Source organism: Danio rerio, chromosome 9 (genome assembly GCF_049306965.1).
Source record: "Danio rerio strain Tuebingen ecotype United States chromosome 9, GRCz12tu, whole genome shotgun sequence".
NCBI classification, from domain to species: Eukaryota; Metazoa; Chordata; class Actinopteri; order Cypriniformes; family Danionidae; genus Danio; species Danio rerio.
In genome coordinates, this window is record NC_133184.1 from 49852018 (window position 1) to 49865036 (window position 13019).

Genomic DNA, 13019 nt, shown 5'->3' on the forward strand with positions numbered 1-13019 from the left:
GGCAACAAATACTTTACTACATTTCACAGGCATACAAGCACTACCAACTAAGAGAGGCAAACCCCAACATCTTACCTCTTTTTTTTTAGATATTAAAAATAAACATGGCCTGAAGGTGTTACGGTAATGATTTATACGTTAAACATCATTCTTACGCACTTTTCAAAAGGCATTTCATGACTCTGAATTGCCACCTTACTAAACAATTACTTCTACATTGTCATTTCTGCAAACAAATGAGAAACCTGCAGGTGTAGTGTTACATCTGATGGACCAATCACAGCACAGCCTCAGGTCTATATATAAAGCAGCTCTCAAACCCCCTTCACACAACCTGCTGCAGGTAAACCAACACACACACCGCGCCTCGCAAACACACACACTCTCTCCAAACTACACCATGTCATTCAGAAGCCCCTCCAGGAGTTACTCAAGCTCCAGTCTGACGGGCGGGATTGGATCCAGGGGCAATTTATTCGGAGCCATTTCTGCATCCGCTATTGGGAATTTGGCAAATACTCTGCGTCCGCAAGTGCAGATCAACAGCAATACTTTTGCAGGAGCTGATGACAAAGAGACCATGAAGGGTCTGAATGACCGTCTGGCCGAGTATTTGTCAAAAGTGCGGCTTCTAGAGGAGTCCAACAATAATCTGGAGGAGCAAATCAAAGAGGCTCTGCTGAGGAAAGGAGCCGATAGCGGCAGAGACTGGAGCGCCTATGAGAAGACCATTGCTGATCTGAGAAACCAGGTGAGCAAATAATAGTGTGTGTGAAGTAGTCATGCACGCTTTTCTTATCATAATGTACACAGGTATTGTTTGGACACGCCTGTTTGTTCTTTGTTATGACTGTTTTCCTCATTTTGGAATGATATGGGAGTCATTCAAACTATTAAATTGTGCAATGAGAGAATGGGAATTGTTTGGTGAGCAATAATGTTTGGCTTATGCTACTCTCTTTGAATTTTCAGGGGATGTGAGATTATGTCAGACATTTTTTGGTGCTTTTAATTACCTACAGATGCTTTATTACATATAATAATTACATAACATAATTAAAAATTAATTACAAGCATGAATGTGTCTAAACATCTGAACATGTTTATGCTTGTAAAGATGGAAAAAATCTGCTGATAAAAGTTTTGTAGTAATTTGTTAATTTAAAATACACTGATCTAATGAAATAAATGAAATATATAAATTAAAATAGCGTGAATGACTTCACAAAAAGTGGCAAAAGAAAAGTTAAATTAAAAGACAATTAATAACAATTAACAGACCAGGGAATTCAAGGTAAAATAAAATAAAGTAAAACTACATGACACTACATATAAAAAAAAATTAAATTTAACAAAAATAAACAAAAATTTAACTAAACTAGACAAAATAAAAAATAAATAAATAAAAATAAAATGAAAAGTAAAATAAAAAATAAAAACAAACAAATAAATAAACAAATAAAACAAAAAAAATATATATCAACAAAACAAAACAAAAACCTATAAAAATTAAATAAAAACAAAACAAAATAAATAAATAAAACAAAACTAAATAAAATATAAACAAAACAAAAATAAAATAAAATAAAGCAAAAATAAAATTAAAACAAAATTAAATAAAATAAAAACAAACAAAAATAAATAAATAAATAAAACAAAAATAAACAAAAATAAAATAATAGAATACAAACAAAATAAAAATTAAATTAAAACAACAAAACAAAAAAATAAAATAAAAACAAAACAAATTAAATAAAATAGAACAAAACAAAAATAAATAAAACATTTAAACAAAAATAAAATAAAAATCTAAAACAAACAAAAAAATCTAAAATAACAAAACACAACTAAAATAAAATAAATAAAAAAATATTAAAATTAAGAATCAAACCTAAACTAAACTCAAAATAAAATAAAATAAAATAAAATAAAAAAGTCTTCTACCATAATGTACACAGGTAATGTTCAGACACGCCTGTTTGTTCTTTGTTATGACTGTAAAAATTATATAAAAAATGTTTTTATGCTACTTTAACTGATTTCAATAAGTTAATCAGGTTTAAATGTAATATTTTAGTCAGTTTGACTAAAGTTAAGATGATTACAAAAGGTAGTTTGATTCAAAACAGATTTGTTTTTTTTTTACAGTGTATGACATCTTCCTCATTTTGGAATGATATGGGAGTTGTCTAAACTATAAAATTGTACAATGGGAGTATGGGCAATGGCAAATGTTACTTTAATATACATTGATTAATTAAATAAATGTTAAAAAAGTGTGAATGACCATGTACGTATGCCTGACTGACCTCATCAAAGTGGCAAAAGAAAAGTAATAATGATAGAAAAAAAGAGGAAAGCATTACAAGACAATTAAGAGACCTGGACAAGACAAATAAAATAGAATAAACTAAAAGAATAAAAATGTAATTAAAGTAATATATTCTTATCATAATGTACACAGGTAATGTTTAGACACACCTGTTTGTTCTTTGTTATGAATGTTTCCCTCATTTGGAATAATATGGGACCCATTGAAACTATTAAATTGTACAATAGGAGAAAGGAAATTGTGTGGTGGGCAAAACCATTGTGCTGTCTCTCCACCCTTCAAATGCATTTAAATGCAGTTGCGAGGTTATGATTGTTGATTTTAATTCACTATATCTGCTGCTTCTAATAAAATGTGAAATTAAAATGTAATTACATGCATAAGTGTGTGTAAACACTTGAATTGTTTGTATTAGTAAATATGGAACAATTTATTGGCAATATGTTGCAGTTTAAATTTTTTATGAGATTGTATTGAATTATTAATTGAATATAAATGTGTCCAATTAAATAAATAAATAAATAAAATGAAGCAAAAGATATTAATTAATATATAAGTTGGGGTAAATTAGACATGCATTTTATTCTGACACAAATAAAATGACATAAAATAAAATAAATGTAATGAAATGAACTGAATTTAAATAAAATAAAATTAAATAAATAATTAAATAAAATTAATTTAAATAAAATTAAATAAATAATGAAAATAAAAAATCAAATGTAATGAAATGACATGAAATTAATTTAAATAAAAAAAATTTAAATAATTTAAATAAAATAAACATGAAAAATATGTAATGAAATTAAATTAAATTAGAAATAAAAATAAAATAAATAATAAATAAATAATTAAATAAAAATTAAAATTGAATTAAAATAAATTATTTCAATAAAATACAAAATAAATAAATAAAAATGTAATGAAAGTACATCACATGAAATTAATTGTAATTAAATTAAAAATTAAATTAAAAAATTTAAGTGAAATGAATTAAAATAAAATGAATTTTTATTGTGAAAATGAAATTATTGTAATATAAAATAAATGCTGAATAAATGTAATTATTGTTTTTAGTAAAAGCACCAAACTTTAGAAATGTGTCAAGATTATTAAAATACATAAATTATTGCTATTTTAATAAATACATTTTGACAATGTGTTGCAGTTAAAAATATTTTTATGAGATTGTATTAAATTATTAGTTGAATATAAATGTGTCCAATTAAATAAATAAATAAAATGAAGCAAAAGATATCAATTAAAATATAAATATGGGTAAATTAGACACGCATTTTATTCATTTATATGTTTTTTTTTCGGCTTAGTCACTTTATTAATCAGGTGTCGCCAGTATGAATTGAAGTCTATGGGGAGAAAAGTCCAGTGTGACCGCAGCTTATGTTTTATGCAGCAGATGCCTTTCCAGCTGCAACCCATCACTGGAAAACACCCATAAACTCTCATTCACTCACATTCACTACGGACAAATTAGCTTACCCAATTCACCTGTACCACATGTTTTTGGACTTGTGGGGGACACGCATTTTATTCTAACACAAATAAAATGAAATAAAATAATAAAATAAAAATTGTAATTAAATGAAATGAAGGTAATTTTAATTAAAATAAAATAAGTTTAAAAAATGAAAAAAAAAATGTAATGAAATGAAGGTAATTTAATTCAAATAAAATAAATTTAAAGAATTTTTTTAAATTGTAATTAAAATTAAATAAAAAATAAAATGTAACGAAATGAAATGAAATTAATTTAAATTAAATTAAACATGAAATAAAGTTAAAAATAAAAATTAAATTAATTTTAATAAAATATAATGAAAAAATTATTACTATATATATATATATATAAATAAATATATATATATATATATATATATATATATATATATATATATATATATATATATATATATATATATATATATATATATATATATATACTAAAATAAATACTGAATAAATGTAATTTTCGTTTTTAGTAAAGGCACCAAACTTTAGAAATGTGTCAAGATAATTAAAATACACAAATTATGTATTTTTAAAATAAATATTTTTAAGAGCAATTACAAGAAAATAATATAATGACATGCATGAAAATAGATTTATAATTAGTTTATTTCAGTAAGGAAAAATTGTATGTGTCAAATCTACAAATTTACTTTTCAAACATATACTTTAAACATGCACCTATGCATTATTGATGTATTTTAAATGTTTTATTACAAAAGTTTATTTTCCATCTCTTTATTAACAATTATTTGATTTCATTTAGTTTACTTTCCTTTATTAAGTATGAAATTTATCGACGACTGCAAAAAAACATTCATAATCAATGACTATACTGTTCTCGTATGGGGTGTGTGTTTTCCTTTAGTCTGATCTTTGCTGATTGTATCACCATTTAAATGAACAGATACTAAGCTTCATGAAACGTCGGTTATCAGTTTGATAACAACCAAACAGAACCTGACAAAAGATATGCTTCAATGCTGCAATGAGAAAGTCAAAGCAGGACAATGATATCTGTGTGTTTGCAGATCCAGGAAATGACTATGGACAACGCCAGACTGTTTCTACAGATAGACAATGCAAGGCTGGCCGCTGACGACTTCAAAGTCAAGTGAGATATTTAATTATTCCCTCCCAATAAAATGCAAGCGTTTTCAACTTCATGAATATTCCCAAAACTTTTATATTCAAGATTCAATATGCATTAGTGCTGCATAATATTGTAAAAATCTAACATGCAATTGTTTGTTATTCTGCGATTACATATTGCAAAATGAATACAATTTCGCCAGATGACTTGAATATCTCCATTTGGAAAGAATTTATTATTTTAGATTGATTGAGATGATTCTGTAGGGGAGTAAATAATGCATAAAATATAATAAACAAATTAAAAGCATAGATAAATACAATAAAGACAAGTTAAAATTTAAATTTTGAAAGTTAATTTGGCCACAACTTTCTCTGTGTTTCAGCACGTGGAATGATTTTGGAGACAAATCTTATTTTGACACATATTTTGGAAAGATGCTTTGGAATTTTTTAAAGACTCAAAGAATTTTAAGACTCTGGCCAAATTGACTACCCTTTCATTATGTTGGCGGCTATTTTTGCCCCATTGACTTCCATTAAGGCTGATTTCTACTTCTGCGTCAAGTGGGTAATCTAGGTTGCTGAAAGAAGTGGTTTTAGTGAGACCAGCAGGGGGTGCTAAACCTGCGGTCCATGTAAGTCCTATTGTCCCAGTATAGTGAAGGGGACTCTATAATGCTCAGTGAGCGCCGTCTTTCGGATGAGACGTTAAATCGATGTCCTCACTCGTTAAAAATCCCTGGATGTGCTTTGAAAAACGGTAGGGGCTTAACCCCGGCATCCAGGCCAAATTTTTCCCATTGGCCTCCTAACCATCCCCATATTATAATTGGCTTCATCTCTCTGTCTCCTCTCCACTAATCAACTGGTGTGAGGTCTGGCGCAATATTGCTGCTGTCTTGTCATGTAGGTGGATGCTACACACTGGTGGTGGATGAGGAGATTTCCCTCAATATGTAAAGCACTTTCAGTGTCTAAAAAAGTGTTCTATAAATGTAAGGAATTATTAATAATTATTATTAAGGTAAGGTAAGGTAAGGTAAGGTAAAAACCAGCAGTTTACATCTAGAGCTACTTCATGAGACTCTACACTTGTAAACACTCACTTCAACGGGTTTGCACGGCTCTCACAAAGGTCAAAGCTACCAAGCTGACCAATCACAGAGTTTGCACATGTCGTTGTAACGCGTAGTTACATCAGCCACGGCGAAGGTTTTGCAACCGCACAAAGGCTGCAAACACGTGCGCTTGATGCAGAAGTATAAATCAGCCTTTGTAACCACATTGTTGATTGCAAAGCCATGACACCAAATAATCATGCAGTCTTGATTATTAATGGTTTTTGCTATTGGGAAGTGGTCAAATGTGTAATTTTTGCTGTTGATAATCAGTTACGATGCAAAAAAACTTAGTTTCTGGCTTTAATATTGAGTTTTATGAAGTATAGTGAGTGTGTGTGCATGTGTGTGTAAGAAAGACATTTGCATCAATAAATCAAAATCAGCAGCTCAATTAATAGTATACATAGTAAGTATATTTATGCAAGCACACTATAATTCAACATAGGCTTATTTTGAAAATGAAGCCTTATATAAACTTCTGGAGATAAGGAATTATGTAGCCAGAAGTATGTACGGCTGCATTTCATCTTTAAAATGAACAATACAGGGTGGTTTGACGCCGTTCCTTTTCACGCTACCAGCTGACCAGTTACCTCTGTATGGTTGGCTTTCACTCTGTTACCAGTTTGTCTAGTTAACTTGCCATGTACGTCAGCGGACTTGAGATACAGAGAGGAGCTGACCACAATGACGGGGTTCAAGTCCGGCGAAAAACAGTTACAGAAAGCAGGAAAGACTAAAACACAAGCCAAAAATAAGGGTTAAGGGAAGAGTGGTTGGGGGGTGAGAGTGGGTGGGTGATATAGGTCACTGGTCAAGCGAGCTTTTGAAAACACTGTCGGTTGGGTTTAGGGAAGTGGGTGGGCGCTCGTCAATTGGTACTTTTGAAAACACTATCGGTTGGGTTTAGGGAAGTGGGTGGGTGCTGGTCTATTGGTGCTTTTGAAAACACTATTGGTTGGGTTTAGGGAAGTGGGGGGGGTCACTGGTCAATCTGTGCTTTTGAAAACACTCAGTTGGGTTAAGGGAAGAGTGGCTGGGGGATGAGAGTGGGTGGGTGATATAGGTCACTGGTCAAGCGAGCTTTTGAAAACACTGTCGGTTGGGTTTAGGGAAGTGGGTGGGCGCTGGTCAATCGGTACTTTTGAAAACACTGTCGGTTGGGTTTAGGGAAGTAGGTGGGCGCTGGTCAATCGGTACTTTTGAAAACACTATTGGTTGGCTTTAGGGAAGTGGGTGGGCGCTGGTCAATCAGTACTTTTGAAAACACTATCGGTTGGGTTTAGGGAAGTGGGTGGGTGCTGGTCTATCGGTGCTTTTGAAAACACTATTGGTTGGGTTCAGGGAAGTGGGGGGTCACTGGTTAATCTGTGCTTTTGAAAACACTCAGTTGGGTTAAGGGAAGAGTGGCTGGGGGATGAGAGTGGGTGGGTGATATAGGTCACTGGTCAAGCGAGCTTTTGAAAACACTGTCGGTTGGGTTTAGGGAAGTGGGTAGGTGCTGTTCAATCGGTACTTTTGAAAACACTGTCGATTGGGTTTAGGGAAGTGGGTGGGTACTGTTCAATCGGTACTTTTGAAAACACTGTCGGTTGGGTTTAGGGAAGTGGGTGGGCGCTGGTCAATCGGTACTTTTGAAAACACTGTCGGTTGGGTTTAGGGAAGTAGGTGGGCGCTGGTCAATCGGTACTTTTGAAAACACTATTGGTTGGCTTTAGGGAAGTGGGTGGGCGCTGGTCAATCAGTACTTTTGAAAACACTATCGGTTGGGTTTAGGGAAGTGGGTGGGTGCTGGTCTATCGGTGCTTTTGAAAACACTATTGGTTGGGTTCAGGGAAGTGGGGGGTCACTGGTTAATCTGTGCTTTTGAAAACACTCAGTTGGGTTAAGGGAAGTGTGGCTGGGGCGTGAGAGTGGGTGGGTGATATAGGTCACTGGTCAAGCGGTGCTTTTGAAAACACTGTCGGTTGGGTTTAGGGAAGTGGGTGGGCGCTGGTCAATCGGTACTTTTGAAAACACTGTCGGTTGGGTTTAGGGAAGTGGGTGGGCGCTGGTCAATCGGTACTTTTGAAAACACTATTGGTTGGGTTTAGGGAAGTGGGTGGGCGCTGGTCAATCGGTACTTTTGAAAACACTGTCGGTTGGGTTTAGGGAAGTAGGTGGGCGCTGGTCAATCGGTACTTTTGAAAAAACTATTGGTTGGCTTTAGGGAAGTGGGTGGGCGCTGGTCAATCAGTACTTTTGAAAACAGTATTGGTCGGGTTTAGGGAGGTGGTGGGTCCCTGGTCAATCTGTGCTTTTAAAAACAATCAGTTGGGTTAAGAAAAGTGGGTGGGCGCTGGTCAATTCGTAATTATGAAAACACTATTGGTTGGGTTTAGAGAAGTGTGTGGGCGCAGGTCAATCGGTGCTTTTGAAAACACTCGGTTGGGTTTAGGAAAGGAGGAGGGTGGGTCAGTCAATTTGTCAGTCAGTCGGTCAGTCAACAGCAGCCTCTGGTGGATTTACACAACAACAACAGGTGCAAATGGCACTCACAAGAAAAATCTGAGATCTGAAAAGGCACACAAAGCAGCCTCTGGTGATTTTGCGAATACAAAAACTGCAAAAAAATTTGCTCCTGGGACGTATTTGGGGCTCTACAAAAATATATATTTAGTGGTATATTTTCAGAATGAGCCTGGGTTGCTATAATTTGCCGTTTTATTCCATAGAACTCCAAATAAAAACCAGACATTTTTTTTTGCACAGGCATATCTAAAGGGTTAATGAAACCAACTGATGACCAACTGTAAAAACAGCTCATTTTACTTCTTTCCAACAGGGAAAACCAACAACAATTAAGAATGCATGATTATCTGGTGTTAAGGCTTTGCAATCAAAAATGTGATTATAATGGAAGTCAATAGGCCAAAAACAGCCACCAACATAACGAAAGGATAATAAATTTACCCAGAGTGTATTTTTTTAAATCTTCAAAGGATTTTCCCAATTTATGTGTTCCATATCCTGAAACACAGACAACCTTGTGGCCAAACTAAGACTCAAAATCACCCAAGAGTGGAAGGAAACATCCCCAACAGCAAACAAGGGTTAAATACAACATCCGGCTTGCAGTCTATATGAAGTATGCTAATGAAAAGGGTCTCGTCTGGGCAGGTTTGAGTCGGAGCAGGCCATGCGGCAAGGGGTGGAGCAAGATTTGGCACGTCTCCGCAAGATGTTGGACGACACTTACATGGGCCGCATGCAGCTGGAGGGCCAGATCGAGTCTATGAGAGAAGAGCTGGCCTTCCTGAAGAAGAGCCACGAGGAGGTGCACGCCTTAAACACACTATTTACACCACAAACCTCTAAAGTATTGTAGTGTATTCATGCTCTCGGCAGATACAATGATCTGTGTTTGACTCATTGTTGAAGCACAAACAGCCTTCCAGGCACAGCAGCTGTTAATAGTTAATAGAGTGCAACAGTAATAGTCTCGGATTTGATCAAGGAAAAAAAAAATGTAATAATTAATATTTTCCAGACACACCTGCTTTGATAGCACAGGATGAATAAACCATCTAGGAAAATCTTTAAAGCAGGTGCTCGATCAAGCCAAACACAATAGAAAAAGTCAACAACAAGAAAGAAAACCGACACACTGCCACTTCAGCTCTCAAAAGATCAACTTAAATGGACAACTGGATGATTTTTAAAAAACTTTTTCTATAACATATGATGAAGAATGGAGCAACACGGTAGCTCAGTGGTTAGCACGATCGCCTCACAGAAAGAAGATCGCTGGTTCCAGTCCTGGCTGGGTCAGTTGGAGTTTCAGTGTGAAGTTTGCATGTTCTCCCTGTGTTGGCATGGGTTTCCTCCAGGTGCTCTGGTTTTTCCCCACAGTCCAAACACATGCGCTATAGCTGAATTGAATAAACTAAATTGGCCGTAGTGTATTTGTGTGAATGAGTGTGTATGGATGTTTCCCAGTACTGGGTTGCAGCTGGAAGGGTATCCGCTGTGTAAAACATATTCTGGAATAGTTGGCAGGTTATTCAGCTGTGGCAGCCCCTGATTAATAAAGGCACTAAGCAGAGGGATGAAGAACTAATTGATTAAGAACTAATTAATCATTCATTTCCTTATTGGCTAATCAGTGAGTAAATTAGCTAATCATGGACTCTTTGCATGATTTTGATATTAAAACAATTTGTAGTTTTATTTTTAATTTGTAGATTTTATTTTGTTATTTGTGTTTTTATTTCATTTATTTATGCTTTTGAATGGCATTATGTGGCCTTGATTTATTCGGAAACTACGTTTGATGTTGAAAAGTTGAATAATTTGAAGTGATATAACGCTTGGGTTTTTGTTATAAATTACGGTACAGATAATCTGTTAATAATCTGCCAGTACTTTTTACGCTATTTAACAGACTTCATTTTTAATATATCATTACTTACACAAAATATTGATTCAAAATGACTGAAAAAAAAAGTCCCTCTTAAACTGAAGAGTTGAATTTTTTAACACTACAATGTCACATAACTCGGCACCTTAAGAATAAAACATTAGACATGCAAGTACAAGTCAATAACTTGCTAAAATGTTATTAAATTGCCAGAACTTGCCAGCAACATGTACAAATGCATGAAATAATGCTAGCAAGATTCTATATCATGCTAACAACAATGCTAACATAAATGCTAGCAAATTGTTTAAATATGTATAGGCTTATACACTTTGCTAAACTTTTTGAAATATTATAAAGAGGTTAGAAACGTATTAAAACATGTTAACAAGAACATGTTATGAATATGCTGTTAAAACAAGCTACCATGCTACGCTAACAAAGCATGACAAGATGTCAGCAACATTCTAAAACATGCTATCAATGTGTTAAAATCTAAAATTAACTTCCTATAATGTGTAAGCATCTGTGTTTTGACACTGAAAGAATGTATACACTTCAAAGGCATCAAACGTTAAAGCTTAATAAACAAGTCAGCAGCATTCTAAAACATGCTAATGTGTTAAAATCTGAAATTAAGATACAGTATGCCAACAACTTTCTCTAATGTGTTAGCAACTGTGTGTTTTTTCCTGATTGATTGTATAAGCTTCAAAAGCATCAAACTGCAAACTTTAAAAGATTAAAATAATCTTGTCTTAAAAATAATAAAGCAAGCTAACATGCTATGCTAACAGAACATTAAACATGTCAGCAACATTTTAAAACATGCAAACAATATGTTAAAATCTGAAATTAAGATACAGTATGCTGATAACTTGCTAAAATGTGTTAGCATCTGTGTGTTTTTTTTCTAATAGACTATAATAGACCTCAAAAGCATTAAAGCTACTTAATACTTCAAGCTATTCAAACTATGTCATACTTTCTGGTCAACTTCAAATTTTATCTATAGACATAAGCATACTCCTTTTTTAACGCCTATGGGGAAATAGCTAGGCATAATACTTCCCATACTGTGTGTTAAAAAATGGGCGGTCACCTTAAACCCATTATTTTAGCTCCTGTCAACAAATCTTCCCACCCAACCTACCAGGTTTTCCATGCTTTAGGGCAAGTGTTAAACAAACTCAGCTCTCTAGTAGCCGCTGCTCGGTCGCCAGATCCTGTAATTTTAATCCATACAAATAAAGTCACTTACCATTTTATTTTACAGGATGTGGCCAACCTGATGAGCCAGATCAACGACTCTCAAGTCAATGTGCAGATGGAGAATAAAAACACTGCAGACCTCAATGATGCCATTAATAACATCCGCCAGCAGTATGAGCGAGCCGCCCAGAAGAGCCGCGAGGACACTGAAGCCTGGTATAAAAACAAAGTCAGTCATGTTTTGTACTTTTTAAAAATGTTTTTTCCAGCAATACTGTACACTTTAGTGCCCCATTTTATTAATTGAGGCTATATTATTTGGACGTTTTGACCTGCTTGCAATGGCATTAATCTTTAAGCAAACATTTGCTCTGACACAAAGTCTGGTTTAGTTTAATTTCTTAATGGCACATATTATTTTTTTTATTCTTTACAAAGCTTTTTTTGCTATATATATTTTTACATATACATATTAAATTAATAAATACAATATATTAATGCATAATACATTTATACACAGTGTATATTTTTTTCAAACCTTTTTTTGATGCAAAATATTTTATTACATATAAATATTACATTAATCTAATAAATATTCTATCTTAATACATAATACATTTATATATAGTATATGTATATATGTACTGTATGTATTTATTTGATGCAATATACTTTTACATATACATTTTAATTTAATAAATATATTAATACATCATACATTTAAATACAGTATATGTATATCTTTTTTGATGCAATATATGTTTTACATATTAGATTAATTTTATAAAAATAATATATTAATACAACATACATTTATATATAGTATATGTATATATGTTGTTTTATGCAATCTCTTTTTTACATATAAATATTAAATCAATTTAATAAATATACTATATTAATACATGATACATTTATATACACTATATGTATGTATATATTTGATGCAATATGTTTTATATATAACTTTTAATTTAATAAATATATTAACACATAATACATGTATATGCAGTATATGTACAAATGTATGTTTGTGTGTGATATATATATATATATATATATATATATATATATATATATATATATATATATATATATATATATATATATATATATATATATATATATATATATATATATTTGATGCAATATATTTTCACATAATTATATTAAACTAATTTCATAACAATAATATAATAATACATCATACTTTTAAATACAATATATGTATATGTGTTTTTAATGCAGTATATTTTTACATATAAATAATAAGTAAATGTAATAAATATAATACATAACACTTATTTACAGTATATGTATATTTAGATGCATA

General features: G+C 32.4%; 1 protein-coding gene across 2 annotated transcripts in view; it reads left to right on the forward strand.

Annotated features, from left to right (window-relative positions):
• Positions 1-327: 327 nt before the first annotated feature.
• Positions 328-13019, forward strand: part of zgc:92380 — a 31786-nt gene continuing 19094 nt past the window's right edge. Inside the window, exons 1-4 of one of the 2 annotated variants that reach the window (XM_009304971.4) lie at positions 328-751; positions 4891-4973; positions 9235-9391; positions 11751-11915. In XM_009304971.4, the coding sequence (XP_009303246.2) occupies positions 401-751; positions 4891-4973; positions 9235-9391; positions 11751-11915 (756 nt within the window). In that variant the 5' untranslated portion in view covers positions 328-400. 2 annotated transcript variants of the gene reach the window in all.